Here is a 27743-nt window from a genome sequence, read left to right on the forward strand (position 1 = left end):
GGTGGTATATGAACCTTGGGCGTCAGTGCATCTGGCAGAATGGCACATGGGGAGCAAGGATGCGGCACACACGGGAGTCTTGGGAGCAGCAGGATGGATGAAATGAAGCATTCAGCAATGGAGGCAGGTAAGCACAATGTGAACTGGAGGTAAAGTACATAAAATTAGAGTCTTCAATAGCAATCTGAAGACACAGATGTGTGACCTATTGGGCCACCATCTTAGGGAGATGATGTCACACGCTGGGCAACCTACAAAGCTTGATGTGGAGCACAACAGTGGTCAATGGAACAAGGTGAAGGGAGCAAAGCCTAGACAGGTGCGTACCAAGTGATGTCACAGCTGACCCCACTCCCCCTCTTGTCACAATAACCTTTAAATGCACTCATTAGATGCTTCAATACAAAAGTTAAGGTCAAAAATTCTCCATTGTGGCTTATGTTCATATTCAGTTTATTTAAACAACTAGAAGTTAGAGTGGTCAGTGTGAAGACTGCAAGATTTCTATTTTTCATTTTTAAGATGGATTGTGATATGGCAACAAAAAAAAATACATTTGGCAAAAAGAAATTCAAAAAATAGGTCATTTTCTAATGATTGCTTCACTTTGATAAAATTGGTTACGCTCTAAATAAACAGCAAACTACTCTAATGCCATATTATACTATTCTTTTTTTTAAAAAAACCCTGAAAATAAAACATGCAAACTATTGTAGTAAGATATCTCTTTTCACAGCTAGACACATACCAGTAAATCTTTTCTTGCCTGTTGCATCAAATTCAGACACCAAATTGTCATCGAATGACCTTATTTCGAGATCCTCAATAATAATCGGAGGCCGTGTTGTTGTATGTATTATTGGACGACGTGTGGTCTCAATTAACTCATCTAAAAATGATGTCATGTCAGGTCAATAAAAGTCACAAATCTCCTTAACTAACAACATTGAAACATTCTTCATTCTCAATATTCCTACCACTTTATTTAAGATGCAACAATATTACAACTTGCCACGGTTAGGATTTATTTATTTAGTTTTGATTTTAGAAAAAGATAAATAACAGGGTGCATTATCTAGAAAAGCAAAATAGTTTGATAATCTTTAAAGAAACACATCTCCTTTTGTGACGCCAATGTATCCCCTCACTGCCGTGTATCCCCTCACTGGATAGGATATTGAAGATGCCGACAATTCTGCGCTCCTCCATTATTTGGCTATGTGCCAGAGGAAGTGGACAGGATGTCCACAAAACATGTAGTTCTGTAGCCCTGCATAAAGTATGCAACTCTTCTGAACTTTGTGATTCCCTTGCCTGATTTTGGGGGAGCGCGAAATTGTCGGCATCTTGAATATCCTATCTAGAATTTCTTGAAGATCCTTCGCGGGTCCGATGCCATCTGCAGCCCTCCTATCATAGTTATTATATGTGTTGTGCATACTAACAACTTGTAAAGGTGAGAATTGTACCTTACAGTAAACTCATTGTTATTTTGGTAGCTGCGCTATTGCGCCCCTCTCTTTACTGTTGCACATTTCTTGTGCTAGCACAATATATACACACCTTGGAACACAATAGGAGTTGGATTGTCTCACGTAGAAGTCTGTCACTGTCTCGTTCGTGCAGCTATGCTCACAGTCTGACCAGAACTTCTGTCTATAAAATGGCTGCTAGTTGAGGAGCATGTGACCATAATAGCCAATCAGCCACCTCCAATAGAAAAACATCTTTCCCAGGTTTTTTACTATTGTAGGAGGCTGATGGACAGGTTTGTCACATGCTCCTCCCCCAGCAGCCATTGTATGGACAGTGCTGGTCAATGTATGAGGAAAGTTGTACTGACTAGAAAAAGTGGCGGTCCTCTTTCCTCTTTACCTGAGAATCCATCAGTGAGCTCAATCTGATGGATGATCTGTCTTTTTCTGATCTCCTATCAGCTTATTTATGGCTAAATAATGCACAAAACTTGTATGGAAAGGAGGGCTATTTGACTTTTGGAGTTCAAAATTGTCTCTAATTGCGGACACCATGTTGCATTTGGAGAGTCGCCAAGGTTCCAAAACAGCAGAAACCCCCACAAGTGATCCCATTTTGGAAACTACACCTATCAAAGAATTCGTTTAGGGTGTAGTGAGCATTTTAAAGCCATAGTTATTTCACAGAATTGTATAACAATGGGCTGTGAAAATGAAAAGTTAAATTTTTTTACTATAATGTTGTTTTAGTCCTAAGTTTTTAATTTTCAAAAGCGCTAATGGGAAAATATGAATCTCCCGAGTACAGCAATGCTCCATATGTGGTCGAAAGCTACTTTTTTGGCACAGTGCAAAGCTCAGAAGGAGTGAGTCGCCCACCAGGGCAGTGGGGTCCTCGGTACTGGGTCCGGTCGCAATTAAAGGGGTGGTCACGGTGGCTGCGACCCGGTCCGTGGCCCTGGGCACTCAAGTAAAAGGGGATAGGTCTTTTAGGGGAGTTGTGATAAAGTTTGTGTTTGTGACGCCACCTGTGGTTCTTGGTCAGAGGGGACCAACGCTGCTTAAAGGGGTGCTCTGGGGTGATGCTACTGCAGCAAAGATGGTGACGCTTCCCACAGGTGAAGCAGGGTCACCCAGGGCTCCCGGTGTGCTGGGTAGGGATGGTGTATTTCAGCAAATAAATGGAGGACATTGTAAAGTCTTTACCTGGTTTACTGGTTGCAAGCAGCCTCAGTCCAGGGTACCAGCAACAGGTGGTGATATAGTCTGGCCGGCCTGGAGGCAAAGGTGGATCCATCATCCAGGTGAGGTCCGTAAGCCTTCCTACTCGCGCTCGTATGCGAGGTCCTTGCTGCCTGTGGTTTCCGTACAAAGTCATCTCTCTCCTGTCCTGGGACAGTTACCCATATGGTGGGCAGTTTGAGCCTTTTTATAGGGTCTCTATCACGACCCGGGCTCTTAGTGTACTGCTGCACCTTCAAGTGTGGGTACAGGCAAATTACATAAAGTCCTATGCCCTCCGGTTCTGCCGTGTGACCTGGTTACTGCACTTCGGCTCAGAGGGTGCCCTGTCACAGTTCCCCTATAAGCCCTTTCATGCTCCTGTGCTTCTTTCCTCAGATGCTCACTACAATTCAACCCTTCAGGTTATCTTCCTTTCCTGGAGCTGCAGCTCACACGTCTGCTGCACGGCCCCACTAGTCCTGCTCACTGCTCTCTTCCTCTTTCTGCCAGAAGCTGCAGACTCCAACGTCTTCTCAGCTACACACCTCTCTTACCAGCTCTGTCTAAGCTGATGTTCTTAGACAAGCTCCTCTCTGGCAATCTCTGTCCAACTTTCTCTCTTTCCAGGGACTGCACCACTTTCTCATGCATGCACGGCCCCTCTGCTCTTCCATCCTCACTCTTCCACTGTCTCTCCAGACTGTCCTCCTTGGTCTCCCTGGACCAACTAACTAAATCTTCCTCCGGGTTCAAAGCTCCCCCTTCTGGTCTGGATTCAGAATGTGTTGTATGTAGGTGCATTACCTGGTAAAGGGAATCCTCCTTGCCTCCAAGCATGATATCGCCCTCCCCGAAAGGAAGGCAACATCACTTGTATGCAAGGATCAAAATCATGTAAAGCAAAACAGTGAACCATTTGTGATGAAACCCAATAGCAAAAATTATTTTTAGCCCCAAACATGAATTTAAGTAAAAAAACTTACATGACCGAGCAGTGTCACTGTGCCCGACAGAGACCAGTGACATCTCCTGCACACCGGGTATAGTGATAGCGCTTTGCTGCTGGCTTACTACCATTCAGCTAAGCAGACAGCTGCACTCATCACACAGGGCACTGTGGAAAACTGCACATGGGGGAGACACTGCAGGGACAGAGTAGGGACCAGTCCTTAAAACAAAACGAGCGTCACTGATGATGCTTCATTTCATGGCAGTCGGCGAAGCAAGGGGAGTGTCGGAATGTACCAGCCCACCTCCACCACGACAACGCTTTATTTTAGGGCAAAGGGAGTGATAGCAGTTTCATCCAGCAGATGATGATTTGATTTAGTATCCCATCATGAACTGGGGATTCTCAAATGAATTGTCATAGGAAGTGGGTAATATAAACAGAGCCCTAAGCTGCAGAACTGAGTGAATGGTAGGGAATTTTACCATGACTTAGATTACAAAAGTTATTAGTTTTTAAAAATTTATTAATTTAAATTTATTTTTGGATTTCGGACTAACCCTTTAAAGCAAACCTGTCATCGGGATTTTGCTTAGTAAACTACAGACACTGTCAGATTGGTGCTGTTATATGGATTAAAATGATACCTGGGTTGAAGAAATCCATCTTATTGTTGTTTAATCTTTATTTGAAGTTTTCAGTTAATGAGATGCTCATGCTTTAGGGTGGCCTGTGGGGGTTTTTTATGCGGTGTCTGTACTGTCCATGTAGCAGTGTTGTATATACATGTGTACGATGCAGAGAGTGTACATAATGTGCATGCTGCAAATCTTTGTGTATAAGGCTGGGTTCACACGAGTGTATTAAAAATCTAGAAAAGCGGGACGATTTCTTTCTCACTTGTCATCCGTGTGCTGTCCGAATGCAATCCGTTTGTCCTACTCTGCAGTTATTAATATTTTACAACACCATTTATAGTTTCCAATGGTGCATTCATAAAATCGGATGTTTTACTGTGGCTCCGTTTGGCATCCAATTTTTTTCTTGCACTCATTCGATTTTAGAATAAAATCACAGCATGTTGCGTTTCTTTTCACAGTGAAAAAGATTGGTAATCAGAACTGACCCATTAAATAACATTTGACCGGGTGCTATCTGATAAAAAATTGGATAGCACTTGTACAACTTATACAGTGGTGTGAGCGAGTCTTAAAACCCTGCTGTTCTGTTGGTCAAAAATGACCGACTTTGAACTTCAATATTCTTTAAAATATTCAAGATGCGGCTCTGAAACCCGTGGCCGACCGACCCATCCTCATTTAAGTCAATCAACCACAAGTTTCAGAACCGCATCTTGAACACCCCAAAAAATACCAAAGTTCAAAATAGGTCTCCCCAGACCGAACAGAACAGCAGGGTTATTAATACACTGGCTGCAGAGAAGCACTAATCATACATTTATTACTTCCCTATTCTACTGTAGTCTATTAAAATTAGTGATAACGACCTTTCCACTTTACAACACCAGGAAAATTTTAATTAGTAGGAAAAAAAGATTATCAGAATTTCTATTGTCTAAAACTGGGGTGTGTCTTATAGTGAGGTGTGCCCTGTACACTAAAAATACAGTAGGTATGTCATAAAACATCATGGCTAGTCTTGATTTGTACAACAGTTCTCTTATCCCTTAATTTATTTGGATTCCTGCCTTTTAACCTTCCACTGCTCTGGTGTGACTTTACAATATACTGATGTACTAAACATTCAGTGAGTCTCTGACTAGCAATTTTCTGAATTATAAAACAACTTCATATCAATTAATATGCAACAGATGTTTTTTTATCCCAAAATCAAAACTTGACACTTATCTATATAATGGTTAATTTTCCACTTCTCCGTCTGATCATCCACCATTATAAAACCTTCCATTTGCACTCATTTCATTACAAACACACAGCTTTATATTTATATATTTTGTTTAACTCATATGTAGTGATGAGTGAATATACTCGTTACTCGATATTTCCCGGGCATGCTCGGGTGTCCTCCGAGTATTTTTTAGGGCTCGGAGACTTAGTTTTCTTCGCCGCAGCTGGATGATTTACAGCTACTAGCCTGCTTGATTACATGATGGGATTCCCTAGCAACCAGGCAACCTCCACATGTACTTAGCCTGGCTAATAGCTGTAAATTATTCAGCTGAGGCGATGAAAACTAAATCTCCGGGCACTAATAAATACTCGGAGGACACCTGAGCATGCTCGGGAAATATCGAGTAACGAGTATATTTGCTCATCACTACTCATATGTAGAACTAATTTTTAATAACAAATTGCTCCAATCCATATTTTATTTTCAAACCTGTAGTGTAGATGTAAAATATTCCACATCATATTTTCCAAGGTCAATCATTTTTACCTTGATCAAGATCGAAGTATGTGATACTTTCTGGTGCTTCTGTTGTAACAATTAGATCTTGGCCAGAGTAGCTATCTGTTAAAACAGCGAACAATAAATGTTATATCCAATGGTGATAGTGAAGAAATATTAGCCTAGAAAAATCTGTGATTTTACAAGCAATGCTCATGGGTAGAAATCCTAATGACAATTTCCAAGGTGCCAATTTACTGAAGAAACACATATAAAACATAAACACAACATAAATTATGAAAATGTATCATTAGAATTAAGTATTTTAAATTATTTTTGGCATAAAACATTCACCAGTAGCTGTTGATGATGGATTCCTTTTAGCACCTTAAGGACCAAGCCTCATTTTTTAAATCTGATATATGTGGTAATAATTCCAGAATGCTTCAACGTATCCCAGGGATTTTGAGATTGTGTTTTTTTGTGACAAGTTCTCCTTCAGGTTAGTGGTAAATTTTGGTCTATATGATTGGCGTTTATTTGTAAAAATATGAAACATTTAAAAAAAAGTTAAACAAATTAGCAAATTTTCAAAATTTGAATTTTTATGCCCTTACATCAGATGGTTATACCACATAATCTAGTTAATAAATAACATTTGACATATGTCTTCTTAACAACAGCATCATTTTTTTAAACATTTTTTTTTTTTTTCGGAAAATAGGAAGGTTAAAAGTTTACAGCATTTTTCCAACAAAATTTACGAAACCTATTTTTTTAGGGACCACATCAAAATGAAAGTAACTTTGAGGGGTCTATATGACAGAAAATACTCAAAAGTGACATAATTCTAAAAACTGCACCCCTCAAAACCACATTCAATAAGTATAGGACATAATGAAAATTTTACTTTGTTGCACAAAACTGTTGCTTTAGCCCCAAATTTTCATAAAGGTAACAGGAGAAAATGGACTGTAGAATTAGTTGAGCAGTTTCTCCTGAATACACCGATACTCAATATTTGGTGGAAAACAGCTGTTTGGACGCATGGTAGATGTCATGGTTGTGGACAGGGTTCCTTCCCTGTCCTCTCTGGGTTAATTTTGTATGGCCTCCTTTTGGTTTGGGGAGGGCTATATTTACCCAATTTCGTCTGGGGATCCTGGCTAAGGTTAATACCGTACTAAGCGACGCTGCAGCGATTCCGACAACGATCCGGATCGCTGCAGCGTCGCTGTTTGGTCGCTGGAGAGCTGTCACACAGACAGCTCTCCAGCGACCAACGATGCCGGTAACCAGGGTAAACATCGGGTTACTAAGCGCAGGGCCGCGCTTAGTAACCCGATGTTTACCCTGGTTACCATCGTTAAAGAAAAAAACAAACACTACATACTTACCTACCGCTGTCTGTCCTCGGCGCTCTGCTTCTCTGCTCTGGCTGTGAGCACAGCGGCCGGAAAGCAGAGCGGTGACGTCACCGCTGTGCTTTCCCGGCTGACCGGCGCTCACAGCCAGAGCAAAGAAGCAGAGCGCTGAGGACAGACAGCGGTAGGTAAGTATGTAGTGTTTTTTTTTTTAACTTTAACGCTGGTAACCAGGGTAAACATTGGGTTACTAAGCGCGGCCCTGCGCTTAGTAACCCAATGTTTACCCTGGTTACCAGCGAAGACATCGCTGAATCGGTGTCACACACACCGATTCAGCGATGTCAGCGGGAGAGCCAGCGACAAAATAAAGTTCTGGCCTTTCTTCCCCGACCAGCGATATCACAGCAGGGGCCTGATCGCTGCTGCCTGTCACACTGGACGATATCGCTAGCCAGGACGCAGCAACGTCACGGATCGCTAGCGATATCATCTAGTGTGACGGTACCTTTAGTGATACATCTGTTCTGGGTGTGTGTCCGACGCCCTGCTGTGCTTTCATACTGTGTAGTCCGTTTGCCTTCTTGTGTATGATCCGGTTTGTGTTCTCGTTCTGTGCATTACTGTCTGTTTCTGGCTCTGACCTTCGGCTTCGTACTCTTACTAATTTCCTGTCTTCCCCATTTGTACTGCACCGCTATCTCCGGCTACCTGACCTTTTGCTACATCCTGACCACTCTCAGCGTCTCATCATTTAGTATTTCATCGACCTCCTGGCTTGACTTCGGCATGTTCAGACTGCTCTCCAGTTTTGCTGGTCACCACCGCAACTCAGCATCTGGCTCTCCCTCTGGCCCCTCCCCTGGTGGTCACGTGATTCAGCGCTCCAACAGGTAAGCCCACCACAGCACCCCCTGTCCTTCTGTACCTCGTGCACAGACTCCTGCTCTAAGTCTGCAGCAGGGTTCTTGATAGTAGAGCTCAGAATGGAAGGAACAACATTTGACAAATTGGCTGGAAGAGATCACTGACACCAAGTCATGTTTGCAGAAGCCCTGATGTGCCTAAACAATAGAAACCCCCATTTCCCAAGTGACCCCATTTTGGAAACTATACTCCACAAGGAATATATTTAAACTCACAGGTGCTTTAAGGAATTTTAAAACACTGGACAGTGGAAATTAATAATGAGGTTTTTTCCCCAAAAATGTTTTAGCCCCCAAATTTTCTATTTTCATAAAGGTAACAGGATATAATGGACCACATAATTTGTTGCAGTCCATGGGATACATCATATGTGGTCAGAAATTCTTGTTTGAGCATACAGCAGAGCTTGGAAGCAAAGGAGGGCTATTTGACTTTTGGAGTTCAACATTGTCTGGAATTGTGGACACCATGTTGCATTTGGAGAGTCGCCAAGGTTCCAAAACAGCAGAAACCCCCACAAGTGATCCCATTTTGGAACCTACACCTATCAAAGAATTCGTTTAGGGTGTAGTGAGCATTTTAAAGCCATAGTTATTTCCCAGAATTGTATAACAATGGGCTGTGAAAATGAAAAGTTAATTTTTTTACTATAATGTTGTTTTAGTCCTAAGTTTTTAATTTTCAAAAGCGCTAATAGGAAAATATGAATCTCCCGAGTACAGCAATGCTCCATATGTGGTCGAAAGCTACTTTTTTGGCACAATGCAAAGCTCAGAAGGAGTGAGTCGCCCACCAGGGCAGTGGGGTCCTCGGTACTGGGTCCGGTCGCAATTAAAGGGGTGGTCACGGTGGCTGCGACCCGGTCCGTGGCCCTGGGCACTCAAGTAAAAGGGATAGGTCTTTTAGGGGTGTTGTGATAAAGTTTGTGTTCGTGACGCCACCTGTGGTTCTTGGTCAGAGGGGACCGACGCTGCTTAAAGGGGTGCTCTGGGGTGATGCTACTGCAGCAAAGATGGTGATGCTTCCCACAGGTGAAGCGGGGTCCCCCAGGGCTCCCGGTGTGCTGGGTAGGGATGGTGTATGTCAGCAAATAAATGGAGGACATTGTAAAGTCTTTACCTGGTTTACTGGTTGCAAGCAGCCTCAGTCCAGGGTACCAGCAACAGGTGGTGATATAGTCCAGCCGGCCTGGAGGCAATGGTGGATCCCTTATCCAGGTGAGGTCCGTAAGCCTTCCTACTCGCGCTCGTATGCGAGGTCCTTGCTGCCTGTTGTTACTGTACAAAGTCCTCTCTCTACTGTCCTGGGACACTTACCCATATGTTGGGCAGTTTGAGCCTTTTTATAGGGTCTCTATCATGACCCGGTGTCTTAGTGCACTGCTGCACCTTCAAGTGTGGGTACAGGCAAATTACATAAAGTCCTATGCCCTCCGGTTCTGCCGTGTGACCTGGTTCCTGCGCTTCGGCTCAGAGGGTGCCCTGTCACAGTTCCCCTATAAGCCCTTTCCTGCTACAATTTAACCCTTCAGGTTATCTTCCTTTCCTGGAGCTGCAGCTCACACGTCTGCTGCATGGCTCCACTAGTCCTGCTCACTGCTCTCTTCCACTTTCTGCCAAGAGCTGCAGACTCCAACGTCTGCTCAACTGCACACCTCTCTTACCAGCTCCGCCTAAGCACATGTTCCTAGACCAGCTCCTCTCTGGCAATCTCTGTCCAACTTTCTCTCTTTCCAGGGACTGCACCACTTTCTCATGCATGCACGGCCCCTCTGCTCTTCCATCCTCACTCTTCCACTGTCTCTCCAGACTGTCCTCCTTGGTCTCCCTGGACAAACTAACTAAATCTTCCTTTGGGTTCCAAGCTCCCCCTTCTGGCCTGGATTCAGAATGTGTTGTATGTAGGTGCGTTACCTGGTAAAGGGAATCCTCCTTGCCTCCAAGCATGATATCGCCCTCCCCGAAAGGAAGGCAACATCACTGTAACAACCGGTTACCTGGGGTGTTACAGGAGTACCATTATGACAGCACAGATTTGTCTGGAATGGTTTGCTGGTGCCATGTCACATTGTCAGAGCCTCCAAGGTGTCAGGACAGTAGGACTTCCCCATAAGTGATTCTATTTTACAAACTACACCTCTTATTAAAATCATCTAATGGTGCAGTGAGCATACTGACAACACATGTGTGTCACGCCTGTGGGTTTGCAAACTGCCGTTGTATTGACCAGTATGCTGTAGTGACCAGTATGCTGCAGTCACCAGTACTTTATGCCCAGTGCAGGCTTCTGGATACATAAACCCGTAAGTTAGGCGGGCTCTCATCACTTCAGAAATGACAAACAGGTGGACACTATATGTGGTTTAGGTACACTGTGGGGTTCAGAAGGGAGGCGGCATTTGGATTGGGGAGCACAGAATTTTCTGAGTTACTTTTGGCAGGTGAGGAGCCATTTTGCTTTTCCAGAGGTTTTGTACTACCAGTAACGTGGAAGCTTCCTATATTTCTGTCAACAGATGACAGACCTGAGTGGGGGCTTGCTTTTTTGTGGATTGAGTTGAAGTTTTTATTGGGAACATTTCACTTAAAGTTTAAGATCACATTTATCTGGCGCTCTACACTGATCACTTACTTTGAGGTTTTTATCTAAGTCTCTGAGTGATGTGATTCAGATGAAACTTCCAAGGGATCCATTCACTATAATGAGGCAGCAGAGTTACTCTGGACTCCGCCTGGCCTCTTTTCAGTGGTGTCCTCTTTTTCAGAAGTGCACAAAACTGTGGCCGACGGCACTTTTATGCAATGCTAAAAAGGACACTGCCGGATCACAAATCAGACAGCTTCCACAGTGCCTCCATCTGCCTCATTATAGGGAATCTTCCTCCAGAGGTTTAGACTGAATCACGTATTTCAAATATTTACATTAAAGGACCGGAGCAAGCGCTCAGCGCAGAGCGCAGGATACATGTGCGCCAAGCCTTACTGCGATCTTTGGAAGGAAGAATAAAAAATATACAGCAGGTGAAGAATTGGTTTTATATATTTTTCACGCAGTTCATCGTGCAGTATAAGTGATTAGGCAATTTTATTCTTCGGGTCAGAGCGATTACAGTGATACCAGATTTATATCAGGTTTTTATGCTTGGCTGCTGTCACACACTAAAAAACGCTTTTTATTGCAAAAAAAATTTTTTTGCAGCACCATATTTTGAGAGCTATAATTTTTCAATATTTTGGCCCGCAGAGTCATGTGAAGAGAAGCAAAGGCGTGTGGAAATCTCACCATATATATACCCTCTGGCTCAAGACAGGATCAGCTGTGGAGGATATCCACTAATAAAACATAAGCTTTAATAGTAAATACTAAAAAATGCACATCCAACAGGACACAAACAAAAAAGATACATATAAAGTGCTCAGGTGAACCAGTGCTCAATATTAAAAAATAATGGTTTGATCTCACCCAAGCTGCCGGATACTGTATACTTCCGCACGACAGAGTAGAGATCCAAGTAAATGAGAAGAGGCAGGGCTAAAGTAATATGTCTACCCTGTAGCCCCTATGTAACTCCTGTCCTAACAAGGACAGGCCCCAAATGGACCTAGCTCTAAGGGACCAACCCACCCAATGTGTATAAAGGCAGAGTCCCAAATCCTCTTGAGATATAATTTCTTCCTCCCTACGCGTTTCAACTCCGGTCATGGAGAATCATCAGGGGAGTCATATGGAAAGAAGTGCCAACGGGCACAGAGATTGTAAGTCCGTATAAAGTATGGGGCCTGCAGTGGCTAGGCATCCCAAGCTGGAAGTGTCCGTCTGTGTCCACAGTCTCTGGTAGAATACAACCCATCCCATTAAGCCTCTATATATACCCAAGATCCCTCCCCCTAATCAATGATGTTTAAAGATTTGGGAAAAATCCAGAGCGGATCAGGCCGCCTAGTAAGTAATGTGCCCTCAATGCAGGGATGCACTATAAGATCCAAGTTGATAAATACGCCCGTGAAATATTACCTGTGCCTGTGTGGGCATTTACATCGATAATGTCCTAAGACCATTCGTAACCTCACTTCCATCGTATGTTAGGGATACCATGGATCTGCTTCACAGACTTGAAGGTATTTCCCTTGAACCTGGCACCCTCCTGGCCAGTATTGATGTTGAGGCCCTGTACTCCTCAATCCCACATCATTGTGGGGTTTGGGGGGGGTACAATACTTTTTGAATACAAGGGGATGCCAGTTCAGGGCTCATAATGAATTTATCATTTCCCTCCTTGAATTTGTACTTAATAACAATTTTTTCTGCTTTGATGGAAGGATCCTCCACCAGCTCAGGGGCACTGCCATGGGCAGCCCATGTGCGCCCTGTTATGGACCTGGTGGTTAGGAGCACCCGGAACGACCTGATGGTTAAACTCACACAGGACAAGCTCTGGGAAGTGGGAGCTCTGCTGACCGCAACCCCTAATCCTATCACACAACTAGAAATAGCCGTGGAGCGTACCTAACTCTGCCTAGACGCCTCTTCACAGCCTAAGAGCTAACTAGCCCTAGAGATAGAAAATAAAGCCTACCTTGCCTCAGAGAAATTCCCCAAAGGAAAAGGCAGCCCCCCACATATATTGACTGTGAGTTAAGATGAAAGTCACAAACACAGAAATGAAACAGGTTTCAGCAAAGGGAGGCCAGACTTACTAAACAGACAGAGGATAGGAAAGGTATCTTTGCGGTCAGCACAAAAAACTACAAAAAAACCACACAGAGTGTGCAATAAGACCTCCACACCGACTCACGGTGCGGAGGTGAGGTGCCACTCTGCATCCCAGAGCTTCCAGCTAGCAAGGCAAAATCATGATAGCTAGCTGAACAAGGAAACAATGAACAAATAATTAACTAGCAGGGACTTAGCTTCTGCTGGAGTAGACAGGTCACCAGAAAGATCCAAGAGCGAACTGAACCAGTACAAGAACATTGACAGCTGGCATGGAGTAACGATCTAAGTGGAGTTAAATAGAGCAGCCAGCCAAAGAATAAACTACGTCACCTGTGGAAGGAACCTCAGAAGCAGCAGCTCCACTCACAGCCACCAGAGGGAGTCCATGGACAGAACTCGCCGAAGTACCATTCATGACCACAGGAGGGAGTTCGATAACAGAATTCACAACAGCGCCCACCTGCGCAAACTTGTTCCTGGGCTGGTGGGAGGACAGTATTGCCTTTTCCGAGACTCATGAGAATTTTCTGGCCCTTGTGGATCTTTGGGTCAGATATATAGATGATATTTTTATACTGTGGAGGGGCACCAGGGAGGCCTTTGGTAATTTTGTGGCATCCCTTAATGATAATGAAGTTGGCCTCAGCTTCACTTTTGAAATACAGGAGGAGAGACTACCGTTTCTGGACGTCCTCATCTCAAAGTCTAGGGATGGGGAATGTCTTGAAACCACCGTGTACAAGAAGCCGACTGCAACTAATTCCTTGTTAAGGTGGGATAGCCATCATCCCTTCTCCCTGAAAAAGGGAATCCCTAAGGGTCAGTACCTTAGGCTGCGCCGCAACTGCTCTAGTCAAAGGGATTTCAAAATGAAAGCGGATGATCTCCGGCAGAGTTTCCAGGCCAGGGGTTACCCGGATTGGATCCTCAGGGAAGCATTTCGCCATGCGAATACATGTGAGAGGGGGACTTTGCTAATACCCCAAAACAGAGAGGAAGAGACCCTTAAAGAGACTAGGGTGATCTGCACCTATAACAATGGGGCAGGACCCGTTAGGGACATTTTGAAAAAACATTGGGGAATTTTGGGGATGGACGAGGATGTAAGAGATATCATTGGCAAGGAACCAAAGATTACCTACCGGAGAGTTAGGACTCTAGGTGATAGACTCATGCATAGCCATTTCACTACACCTAAAAAGGAGACATGGCTTCCTCAAAGACCAGTAGGATGTTTTAAGTGTGGAACTTGTGTGGCGTGTGACTTTATTCTTACTGGGAAGGAATTTCATAATGAGAATACACAGCAGTCTTATACCATCAGGGACTTTATTAATTGTAGAACAACAGGTATCATATATAGGGCGAGTTGTGCTTGCGGAATCACCTATATTGGTAAAACGATCAGGGAATTCAGACGACGAGTGGGGGAACACTTGGGGGATGTACGAAATAAGAGGGACACCCCGATTGCAAAACATGCTCATGATATACATGGGGGTGACCCCAAGGTCCTGCGATTTATGGGGATAGACAAGGTGCATCCTCCGCCAAGGGGGGGTGACCTGGACAAAATGCTTCTACAGAGAGAAGCGAGATGGATCTTTCTCCTGGACACATGCCAACCCCGTGGCTTGAACGAACAACTTAACCCTTCATGAGCGGGGGATTTTTCGTTTTTCCGTGTTCGTTTTTCGCTCCCCTCCTTCCCAGAGCCATAACTTTTTTATTTTTCTGTCAATTTGGCCATGTGAGGGCTTATTTTTTGCGGGACGAGTTGTACTTTTGAAAGACATCATTGGTTTTAGCATGTCATGTACTAGAAAACGGGAAAAAAATTCCAAGTGCGGTGAAATTGCAAAAAAAGTGCAATCCCACATTGGTTTTTTGTTTGGCTTTTTTGCTAGGTTCACTAAATGCTAAAACTGACCTGCCATTATGATTCTCCAGGTCATTACGAGTTCATAGACACCAAACATGACTAGGTTATTTTTTATCTAAGTGGTGAAAAAAAATTCCAAACTTTGCTAAAAAAAAAAAAAAAAAAAATTGCGCCATTTTCCGATACTCATAGCGTCTCCATTTTTCATCATCTGGGGTCGGTTGAGGGCTTATTTTTTGTGTGCCGAGATGACGTTTTTAATGATAGCATTTCGGTGCAGATACGTTCTTTTGATCGCCCGTTATTGCATTTTAATGCAATGTCGCGGCGACCAAAAAAACGTAATTCTGGCGTTTCGAATTTTTTTCCCGCTACGCTGTTTAGCGATCAGGTTAATACTTTTTTTTAATTGATAGATCGGGCGATTCTGAGCGCGGCGATACCAAATATGCGTAGATTTGATATTTTTTTTATTGATTTATTTTGATTGGGGCGAAAGGGGGGTGATTTAAACTTTTATGTTTTTTTTATTTTTTTCACATTTTTTTAAACTTTTTTTTTTAACTTTTGCCATGCTTCAATAGCCTCCATGAGAGGCTAGAAGCAGGCATAGCACGATCGGCTCTGCTACATAGCAGCGATCTGCTGATCGCTGCTATGTAGCAGAAATGGAGGTGTGCTGTGAGCGCCGACCACAGGGTGGCGCTCACAGCGACGGGCAACCAGTAACCATAGAGGTCTCAAGGACCTCTATGGTTACCATTCACAAGCATCGCCGACCCCCGATCATGTGATGGGGGTCGGCGATGACGTCATTTCCGGCCGCCCGGCCGGAAGCGGTAGTTAAATGCCGCTGTCTGCGTTTGACAGCGGCATTTAACTAGTTAATAGGTGCGGGCAGATCGCGATTCTGCCCGCGCCCATTACGGGCACATGTCAGCTGTTCAAAACAGCTGACATGTCCCGGCTTTGGTGCGGGCTCACCGCGGAGCCCTGCATCAAAGCAGGGGAGCCGGCATCGGACGGTATAGTACGTCCGATGCCGGTAAGGGGTTAATTATAGTTGTTTCCTTTAGGTTCCCTCCCCTCCCCCCCTTTTTTGCTTAGTCTTCTTTTCTACAATCCTTTGTCCTTCCCCTCTCCCCCCCATTTCCCTCATACTAACATGTGGTCTTTTTATTGTAACTCGTGACTCGTCTGTTTGATGGGTCTTTGCCAGTTTACTGTGCCAAAGAAGCAAGATATGTTATGATCCATTTGGATCTGTTTGGGAACTAGCCACAACTACGTCCTATATAGCCATCTAGGTAACTATGTAGTGGGTGTCATTCTGACCTGAGTGACTGACACCGCTGTATCTAGAATGAGCTTTTGTTCTTTTGTTAAGTGCATCCAATTTTACCCACACCTCACGTAATTGTTATATGGTATACTGTGACAACTTTTATTCTAGAAAGATGGTCACCTCACCCATTTATGTAATTTTGTTAGTCTCTAACCCTCCCCCATACTTGGATTTATATTCTATTTCCGCCTGTTTGCTTACTCATCATATGTGTATCTTATATGTATAGACATGGGTACTTTGAAGAACTTCAGATGTGCATATCGGGGTTTGTTTAAGTATCGCGATACATCTTGGAACGCCCCCTTTTAAACTTACGCTGGCCGGGGCCTCGTTGTTACGGACCAGGGAATCGGCTTGCGTTCCATTGCTGAAACGCACTCACCAAGGCAACATGTGGGCGCCAGACAGGATGTGACGCGCACAAGATGGCGCCGCAACTTCCGGTGCTCGCGCTTACCATGCGCTATTGTTTACATACCGATATGGTGAGTGCTAGTTTCGCGCGGCTGTCTATAAAAGTGCCTTATCTATATCTGTGGGGGTTATATTGGTATTTATTATGCTCCTCATGAATGCGCTGGTAGCGAACTTCAGATGTGCATATCGGGGTTTGTTTAAGTATCGCGATACATCTCGGAACGCCCTTTTTAAACTTACGCTGGCCGGGGCCTCGTGGTTACGGACGAGGGACTCGGCTTGCGTTCCATTGCTGAAACGCACTCACCAAGGCAACATGTGGGCGCCGGACAGGATGTGACGCGCACAAGATGGCGCCGCAACTTCCGGTGTTCGCGCTTACCATGCGTTATTGTTTACAAACTGGTAACCATGCAGACATATATGGTGAGTGCTAGTTTCGCGCGGCTGTCTATAACAGTGCTTCATCTATATCTGTGGGGGTTATATTGGTATTTATTATGCCCCTCATGAATGCGCTAGTACGATCTATATATATTTCTTAGCGTAATCACTGTGTGATGTTTGTGGCCGCGCTGTGTATCTTTTGATACGGGGTAAGCACCTTTACTACACCTATGTAGATATCGGCGTACCTCATATACCTTTTCTAATGCTTGCCTTGTATAAATATCTTTGGCAGCACTATATGTCTATACATAGGGGGGCGTGCATATTGAACACTACTCTTTAAGGCACAGGTAATATTTCACGGGCGTATTTATCAACTTGGATCTTATAGTGCATCCCTGCATTGAGGGCACATTACTTACTAGGTGGCCTGATCCGCTCTGGATATTTCCCAAATCTTTAAACATCATTGATTAGGGGGAGGGGCCTTGGGTATATATAGAGGCTTTAATGGGATGGGTTGTATTCTACCAGAGACTGTGGACACAGACGGACACTTCCAGCTTGGGATGCCTAGCCACTGCAGGCCCCATACTTTATACGGACTTACAATCTCTGTGCCCATTGGCACTTCTTTCCATATGACTCCCCTGATGATTCTCCATGACCGGAGTTGAAACGCGTAGGGAGGAAGAAATTATATCTCAAGAGGATTTGGGACTGCCTTTATACACATTGGGTGGGTTGGTCCCTTAGAGCTAAGTCCATTTGGGGCCTGTCCTTGTTAGGACAGGAGTTACATAGGGGCTACAGGGTAGACATATTACTTTAGCCCTGCCTCTTCTCATTTACTTGGATCTCTACTCTGTCGTGCGGAAGTATACAGTATCCGGCAGCTTGGGTGAGATCAAACCATTATTTTTTAATATTGAGCACTGGTTCACCTGAGCACTTTATATGTATCTTTTTTGTTTGTGTCCTGTTGGATGTGCATTTTTAGTATTTACTATTAAAGGTTTCGCAGAGTCATGTGAGATCTTGTTTTTGCTGGAGGAGTTGATGTGTTCATTGGTACCATTTTCGGGACCATGACATTTTTTGATCGCTTTCTTTTCCGATTTTTGGGAGACAGAATGAACAAAAACCATCAATTCAGGATATTGTTTTTTTGAGGGGGGCTTATGTCGCTCTGTTTGTGGTAAAATTGATAAGGCAGTGTTATTCTTCGGGTCAGTACGATTACAGTGATACCAGATTTATATCTTTTTTATGTTTTGGCACTTTTACACAATAAAAACTATTTTATAGAAAAAAATAATTATTTTTGCATTGCTTTATTCTGAGAGCTATAACATGTTTATTTTTCCACTGATGGAGCTGTATGGGGGTTCTTTTTTGCGTGACAGGGTGACGTTTTCAAAGGTACCATGTTTATTTATTTATATCGGTCTTTTTGACCACATTTTACTCCACTTTTTGTTCGGCAGTATGATGATAAAGCATAGTTTTGCCTTCTCTTTTATGTATTTTTTATTTTTTAAATGAGTTAACTAATGGGAAGGTTCTATAGGTCAGGTCGTTCCAGACGCAGCAAAATCAAATATTTGTACTTTTATGGGGGGTTTTCATGCAAATATTTATTTATGGGGACAATATCTTTTGCTTTTGTTATTAGTATTTCTTTATTATTTTTTTACAATTGTTTAAAAAAGTAAACTTTTTTACTTTGTGGGACTATCATTTTTTGCAGGCTGATCGCTTATATAGCATGGGAATGCAGCAGCATCCCAATGCTTTACAAACTGTCAGCTCTGCACTGACAGAGAAAGTTGCTGATTATGCACTGCACATGATCAAGCAGCTTTCCTAGCTCTGGTGATTTGGATGTTGTCATGAAAACATTGGGTCACCATGGAAACTATCAGGACCCTGCGTCATGCCGTGGGGCCTCCGATCCACTGGCAGACGGACTGTCATCCCTTTGCTGGCTCCCAGAATGCTGCGATAGTGTTCGATTGCAGCATTTAGGGGGTTAAAGTGCCAGCCATTTAGTGCTGGGTGTGAGCTGTCAGAATCAGCTGACACTCGGCTGCGAATGCGCGCACACAGCCTGTGTGCGCGCACGATCTCCATGACATAATAATCCGTCTCTGGTCAATAAGGCCCAGGGCACAGGATTTTATTATTACACCCACTGTCAGAAAGGGGTTAAAACAACCTAGAATTTACAAAACTAAAACTAGCAATCTATAATAAGGTGGTTTGGCAGTTTATTTTGTATTTTTTTATTTTTGTCATGGAACTGACTTAAAAGAGTCTACAATTTAAAAAAATTAAACTAGCTATATAGAACCACAAGGCATAGGTCCAAGTAGAGTAAGAGGTGGACGTGTCAATATGGGAGGAAGAGGCAAGAGTGGAGTGATCCGACATTTTTTTTTTTATTTTTTATGATGCTTTTTTATTTTCTCTTTTTCTTTTTTATGTAACTTACTTAAAACAACCTACAATTTACAAAACTAAAGCTAGCTATGTAGAACCACAAGGCATTGGACCAAGTTGAGGAAGATGTGGATATGACGGTATGGGTGAAAGAGACAAGGGCGGAGTAATCCAACTTTTTTTTTCCTTTTTTCATGTTTTTTTTTTCTTTTTTTTTGTAACTCACTAAAAACAATCTAGAATTTACAAAACTAAAAGTAGCTATCTATAACCACGAGGCGTATTTATGTGGGTTGAAACAACAGTAGTCCTATATTTCATACTTTTTACACAGTGCTAGTATCTAAGAGGGGCTAAATTATATAATTTTCATCTTAAATAATGTACATTGAACCAGAATAAAAGTTAATATATATGCAGCATATGCGCTTAATTACATTTTCAAGTACCTTCCGTGTAGCATTCTGGCTTGTCATCAGCCCCCATAATCATATTTCCTTCTTCATCATATTGTGCAAAATAACCTGGTGCACAGGTAGGAATAAATGGTTCTTCAGTAGTTGGTTCAATAGTAGTTGGTTCAGGTGTAGTAATAGTCATAGTTGTAGGAGGAAAGGTTGTTGGTTTTGTTGTGGTAGTTGGAATGGTTGTCATCCTTGTGGTGGTAGGTCTGGTAATTCTTGCCACTTCAAGACCCCTAAGAGGTCTTCCTCCAAGGCTCAGAACAGGTTTGTCTTGAGGACTTGCCACCGGCTTGCTAAACCTTCCATGACCAAAGAGCGGTAATCCATCGGGACTCACAACTGGGGTGCCATTTAAATCTGTGAAGAACCAGTGATATATACACATACAAATACATTATTGTTCACCATGGAATATATTACCATAAAAATGGGTTTTATAACACTTCATGTCTAGGAATTACCAATAATGGTTCGTCCATCTCCTCCTAACTTTATGCGAAGAGGCTTCCCTTGGGAGTCCTGAAGATATCGTCCTTCAGTGTTAAGAATTACTCCTCGACTTAAATCTACAACCTAAAATGTAAGTAGACAAACAAAAAAATATAAATCAAATCAATGACTATAAATGACATATCTTCTGACAGGTGTTTAAACTCTTTTCAAAATAAGTTGGAACCTCTGACAAACAACTGATTTTGCTGACAAAGTCATTGCCAGCCAGGCATTACACTTTAAGCAGCTAATGCATGGAGAATGTACTTCATGATGACTATTCAAGAGACTGACCTTCCTTGTAAAAAAAAGGCTACCTCAAGTTCACTGTAATAGAAACTGTGTCTATGATTTCCATATGCTCTAATAAGAAATATAGACTGGGGCTGTCTACATGAGACAATCTTTAGAAATATAATCTAATATTTTGACTTATATCAATAGCCTTCTACTAGCCTTCTTCCTACGAGCTATATTGTCAGCATGATATATACAGTATATATACTGAATATACTCAAGTATAAGCAGACCCGAGTATAAGCCGAGACCCCAAATTTTGCCACAAAAAAACTGGGAAAGCTTAATGACTCGAGTATAAGCCTAGGGTGGGAAATGCAGTACAGCAGCTACTGATAAATTTCAAAAATAAAAATAGATACCAATAAAAGTAAAAATAATTGAGACATCAGAAGGTTAAGTGTTTTTGAATATCTATATTGAATCTGGAGCCCCATAAGATTCTCTATACAAAATAAGCCCCATATAATGCTCCATACAAAATACACCCCATAAAATGCTCCATAAAGTTTATGATGAGCCCCATAAGATGCTCGATACAAAAATATGCCCCATATAATGCTGCACAAAGGTTGATTATGGCCCCATAAGATGCTCCATAGACACATTTGCCCCATACAATGCTGCACAAAGGTTGACTATGACCCCATAAGATGCTCCATAGAAACATTTTCCACATATAATGCTGCACAAAGGTTGATTATGCTCCCTATAAGATGCTCCATAGAAACATTTGCCCCATATAATGCTGTATAAAGGTTGATTATGGCCCCATAAGATGCTCCATAGAAACATTTGCCCCATATGCTGCTGCTGCAATTTTTAAAAAAATGACATATTCACCTTTGGCCTGAGTAGATGGGACACCGGCACTTGCGATATTCACCTGTCCCCGTTCCTCCGCTGCGCACTGCTCCATCTTCCGGCTCTCTGCAGTGACTGTTCAGGCAGAGGGCACGCACTGAACACGTCATCGCACCCTTTGACCTGAACGTCACAGCCAGAGGATGTGGAAGATGGAGCCCAGTGGTGGAATGGGGACAGGTGAATATCGCATGACTCACCCTCCCCCGTCATACTCACCCTCCCGACACGGTCCCTGGCAGCTTCTCTGATGCAATGGTCTCTCTGGTGCCAGCAGCTTGTTCCTTTGTTTAGTGGTCACTGGTACCACTCATTAAAGTAATGAATATGTGCTCCACCCCTATGGGAGTGGAGTCGCATCCATATTCATTACTTTAATGAGCGGTACAATGTGAACGCCGAACAAAGGAAGAGCTGCCAGCGTCCAGATACCATCAGAGAAGCAGATACCATGCCTGGAGCAGGTGAGTATGATGTGACAGAGACGGACCTGGGGAGAGGGGAGACAGACCGGTGGGGGTGACGGGAGACAGGCCGGGTCGGTTGACTTGAGTATAAGCCGAGAGGGGCACTTTCAGCCTAAAAAATTAGCTGAAAATCTCGACTTATACTCGACTATACACGGTATATATACAGTACAGACCAAAGGTTTGGTCACACCTTCTCATTTAAAGATTTCTCTGTATTTTCATGACTATGAAAATTGTACATTCACACTGAAGGCATCAAAACTATGAATTAACACATGTGGAATTATATACTTAACAAAAAAGTGTGAAACAACTGAAATTATGTCTTATATTCTAAGTTCTTCAAAGTGGCCACCTTTTGCTTTGATGACTGCTTTGCACACTCTTGGCATTCTTTTGATGAGCTTCAAGAGGTAGGCACCGGGAATGGTTTTCACTTCACAGGTGTGCACTGTCAGATTTAATAAGTTGGATTTCTTGCCTTATAAATGGGTTTGGGACCATCAGTTGTGTTGTGCAGAAGTCTGGTGGATACACAGCTGATAGTCCTACTGAATAGACTGTTAGAATTTGTTTTATGGCAAGAAAAAAGCAGCTAAGTTAAGAAAAACGAGTGGCCATCATTACTTTAAGAAATGAAGGTCAGTCAGTCTGAAAAATTGGGGAAACTTTGGCAGTGGCAAAAACCATCAAGCGCTACAAAGAAACTGGCTCACATGAGGACCACCCCAGTAAAGGAAGACCAAGAGTCACCTCTGCTTCTGAGGATAACTTTATCCAAGTCACCAGCCTCAGAAATCGCACAAAATGGCAGACCCAGTTGCCTTATTTTACAATTATATTCCTCACTTGTGCATACCAAACAACCTAAAAAAAAATAATTAATTAAATAAATTACAAGTGATATGATGCAATAATCAATATAGATGATGAAAAAGTGCAAATAATGTCCATAGACCAATCAATGTGGTAAAAATAAGATAAAAATTGCAAAAAAGAGCCACACAAAAGTGCGCAGTGCAGAGCAGAAAATTTAACAGACCATTACGTTCGCCACATAGTTGGTTACATAGTTACGGTCGCCAAAAGTGCAAATAATGTCCACAGACCAATCAATGTGGCGACCGTAACTATGTAACCAACTATGTTACATAGTTTGGTGTGTCTGTGTTTTAACTCCTTCCCTCTACCCATGAAATGTTCCCTGTGCCATTGGCTGCAACACAACCACAAAGCATGATTATTCCACTCCCAGGCTTAATGGTTGGTGAGATGGTCTTTTCCTGAATATATGTGCTCTTTTTTCTCCACAAATGCATTTGATCATTGTGACCAAAGAGTTATATTTTAACCTCATCGGTCCACAAGTAATTTAGTAGTTTCCAAAATGCATCAGGCTTTTTAAAATGTTTTTTGCATACTTCTGACGCAGAATTTTATGGTGAGGATGAAGAAGAGGTTTTCTTCTGATGACTCTTCCATGAAGGCCATATTTGTGCAAGTTTCTATGAACAGTAGCACAATGTACCAAAACTCCAGAGTCTGCTAAATCTTTCTGAAGGTCTTTTGCAGTCAAGTGGAGGTTCCGATTTGCCTCGCTAGCAATCCTAAAAGCAGTTCTCACTGAAATTTTGCTTGGTCTTCCAGACCTTATCTTGGCATCCACTGTCCCTGTTAACTGTAATTTCTTAACTAGATTTCGAATTGAGCAAAGTGCAACTTAAAAACGCTTCTCTATCTTCTTATAACCTTCTCCTGCTTTATGGGCCACCAACATTTTCATTTGCAGGGTGCTAGGTGGCTGCTTAGAAGGACCCATGGCTGCTGTTTTATGGCATAAGATTAGAGGAGGCTGGCTCTTTATAAAGCTGGGAAATTTGCATCACCTGGCCTTTCCTAAAGATGACAGTGAACAAGTCATAACCATAAAAGGCTAATTAAGGTATAAAACCTTGGCCAATGTTATCTTAGCACACAAATCTCCAAAGGTGCCCAAACTTTTGTATGGGCCCATCTTCCGTTTTGTAACTTTTAAAGTGTAAAAAATGACAATATATATTTTTCTTGCCGAAAATACAAAGGAAATGTGTCATTTTTAACTTACGGTTTTTAGAGATCATTTCATCTTCAACTTGCTTAACTGTTCACAATTACAGTAATTTTATCCAGAGGTGCACAGAGTGTTACGTGCCACTGTATATAAAAATAAATATATATACCGTATATACCCGAGTATAATCCGAGCCACCTAATTTTGCCACAGAAAACTGGGTAAGCTTATTGACTCGAGTATAAGCCGGGTATGCATTGTCCCCTCATCCCTGTTCTGGTATGTGTGACTCCCCCTGTTGTGTGCATGGCTCCTCCGTCCTCCCCCTGTTGTATGCATGGCTCCTCTGTCCTCCCCTTTTGTATGCATGACTCCTCCGTCCTCCCCCTGCTGCATGCATGGCTCCTCCATCCTCCCCCTGTTGTATGCATGGCTCCTCTGTCCTCCCCTGTGGTATGCATGGCTCCGCTCGGCTCCCCTCATCCTTCTCCATCCTCCCCTGTCCTCCTAAACCCTGCTCGCGCTGTCGCTGCACGTCCCTGCATCTCTCTGTTGTCCCGGGACCGACAGCTTCTTCCTGTGTTCAGTGGTTACATGGTATTGCTCATTAAAGTAATGAATATGTGCTCTGCCTATGGGAGTGTAGATGCGTCCATATTCATTACTCTAATGAGCGGTACCACGTGATCGCTGAACACAGGAAGAAGCTGCCTCACTGGGACAACAGAGTGATGCAGGGAGGACTTATAGCGATCGCGCAAGGGGTGGGTGAGTATGAAGTGACAGCCGCCAGCTCCTGCTGCTCCCCCTCCCCTGCTGACCCTCTGGGACAATGACTCCTGTATAAGCCGAGGGGGATGTTTTCAGCACAAAAAAGGTGCTGAAAATCTCAGCTTATACACGAGTATATACGGTAGTTAGGTTCAGAAATATTTGGACAGTGACACATGTTTGGGCATTTAAGCTGCTTAAATTACCACAATATATTCAAAATACAGATATGTAATCAATATGGGTTTAAAGTGCAGACTCTCAGCTTTAACTTAAGAGTATTTACATTCTAATTGGAGAAAGGGTTTATGAATTACAGCTCAGAATATGTAGCTGCCTCTTTTTAAAGAGACCAAAAGTAAATGGACGATTATCTTAAAAGCTCTTTAATGAGCTGCATGAGCTATTCACGCAATAATAAATCATCAATTAAACAGGTAAAACGTCTGCAGTTGATTCCACTTGTGGCATTTGCATCTGGGAGTTGTGAAACCACCACATGCAGTCAAAGGAGCTCTCAATAAAAGAGGAACATAAAATCATTAAACCTAAAAAAGGAAGAAATTCATCAGAGAGATAGTAGAAATGTTAGGAGTGGCCAAATAAAAAGTTTGGTACATTGTGTAGAAAAAAGAGCTGTGAACTTGGCAACTCAAAAATGACTGGATGTCAATGGAAAACAACAGTGGTAGATAATTGCAGAATAATTTCCATAATGAAAAAAAAACTTCACAATATCCAACCAAGTGAAGAACAGTCTCCAGGAAGTAGGTATTTCAGTATCTAAGTCTATCAGAAAAATAAGACTTCATGAGAGCAAATACAGAGGGTTGACCACAAGGTGCAAACCATTAATCAGCATAAGAAAAGAAAGGCCAGATTAGACTTTGCAAAAAAAAACAGAATACCAGAGTACCAGAATGATGGGAATAAGAAAGTATGGAAAAGGCTTGCAACGGCTCATGAGCTGAATCACACCACCTCCTCTGTAAAACCTGGTGGAGGCAGTGTGAAGGCCTGGGCATGCATGGCTTCCAATGGCACGGGGTCACTAGTTTTTTTCATGTGGCTGAAGAGAAAAGGAGCTGGATCAATTCTGAAGTGTACAGGGCTATACTTTCCAAATGCAGTAAGGTTGATTGGTCGACGCTTCACAGTACAGATGAACAATGACCCAAAATATACTGCAGAAGCAACCATGGAGTTTAAGGCAAAGAATATTCTGCAATGGTGCAGTCAGTCATCAGATCTCAACCCCATTGAGCATACATTTCACTTGCCAGAAAAACTGAACAACAACTGAATTCAGCTGCAGTTAAGACCTGGCAAAGCATTACAAAAGAGGAAACCCAGCATTTGGTGTTGTCCATGGCTTCCAGACATCAGGCAGTCATTGCCTCCAAAAGATTCTCTACAAAGTGTTAAAAATGAACATTTTATTTATTAAAAAGTCATTTTGTCCAATTGCTTCTGAGCTCCTGAAATGAGGAGGTTTCGTAGTAAAATGGTTCAGACGAACCCGCCAGACCCGAACATCCAGGGGTCTGCCCATCTCTAATCCTGTGTCTAGTGTTTGTATGTCATGTGTCCAGTGTGTGACTGGTGTGTATGTATTCTGTGTTGTCATGATCCGGGTCAGAGTTTGCTTTCTGTTTCTCCTACTCTGGCCTGGTAATGGTGGGGTTAACTATTTCTGCCTCTCTTTGATTTGGAAGTGGCTATTTCTTGGTGCTCTTGCTGGCAGCTTGTGTCAGTGATAGTATTGGACTTGCTGGGGCTGTTAACCTGTTAGACCCCTTTTGCCTCTGACCTCCCTTACCTCTGACCTGTCCCCTGTACCTGACCTAGTGTGACTCTGGTTTGTATCTCCTCCGTTTTTTGACTCAGCTTGAACTCTGACTTCGTCTCCTGTCTCCCGTCTTTGTTACCACACGTCTGTATGGCTTTTGACCTACTGGCTTACTCTGACTCCGTTCTCTGTCTCACGTCTCTTTGCTCCTGGCTGGTTGTGACCCTCAGCTTGTATTTTGACTACGAGTTCTATTTTCCCCTTTAAACTATACGCTTACTGACCGTTACTGACTTGGCTCGTTTTGACCACTCTCTGTCGCCACCTGATGGCACGGTGCAGCTTGCACTGTGCTACGGTGCGACAAGTGCGACCTCTTTTGCTCTCACCCACTCCCCCTCGTGGTGTCTACACATACCTGCATTGCTTCTGCGTGACATGTGTCTTGCGTGTGACTGGTGTGTATGTGTCCTGTGTTTGGCATGTGACTGATGTGTATTTATCCTTAGTCTAGCATGTGACTGTCTGGCCTGTGATTGGTGTGTATGTGAACAATTTGCTATTCAATTTGCATGACATGCCTAAAATGCCTGTCACCATTTTACACAGACAAGAGATTGCATCTGCCGACAAGTGTTACATGACTTCCTTATCAAGATTATCAGCTATGATATTGCATTATAGAGCACAGCCAATCAGGAAGACTATTCATAGCCTGTATAAAAGCAGAAACAGGAAATGTGGCAGTTATTTTGGGGTAAATCTGGATATAGAAAGGATGTAACAATTCAAAGCTCATCAATAGTGGTAGGGAAAGGAAACCATAAAACACTGAAAAAACATTACATATAGTGTGTGACCGCACAGCAGGGAAGGATGTATACCAACTGTTTACAATGTGTCTGTGTAAAAGTGCTTGAAATAAGTTGAATACAGTCATAGTAGCTCTCAGAGTGTTATACATGTGTTTTCAGGGCAAATGAAATGCTTGTGATTTGCCACAAATTGATTTGGCACAAAACATTTCAGGAAAATTTTGGTG

At 42.9% G+C, this 27743-nt stretch overlaps 1 protein-coding gene across 2 annotated transcripts in view; it reads right to left on the reverse strand.

Annotated features, from left to right (window-relative positions):
* FNDC1 (fibronectin type III domain containing 1) overlaps window positions 1–27743 on the reverse strand; it is a 392429-nt gene that overhangs the window by 111022 nt on the left and 253664 nt on the right. For both annotated transcript variants that reach the window (XM_069769220.1, XM_069769221.1), the window contains 4 exons: window positions 20430–20541; window positions 19954–20325; window positions 6067–6141; window positions 749–889 (listed from right to left, as the gene is read on the reverse strand). In XM_069769220.1, the coding sequence (XP_069625321.1) occupies window positions 749–889; window positions 6067–6141; window positions 19954–20325; window positions 20430–20541 (700 nt within the window). The remainder of the gene's footprint in view (window positions 1–748; window positions 890–6066; window positions 6142–19953; window positions 20326–20429; window positions 20542–27743) is intronic.

Source organism: Ranitomeya imitator, chromosome 5 (assembly GCF_032444005.1).
Source record: "Ranitomeya imitator isolate aRanImi1 chromosome 5, aRanImi1.pri, whole genome shotgun sequence".
NCBI classification, from domain to species: domain Eukaryota; kingdom Metazoa; phylum Chordata; class Amphibia; order Anura; family Dendrobatidae; genus Ranitomeya; species Ranitomeya imitator.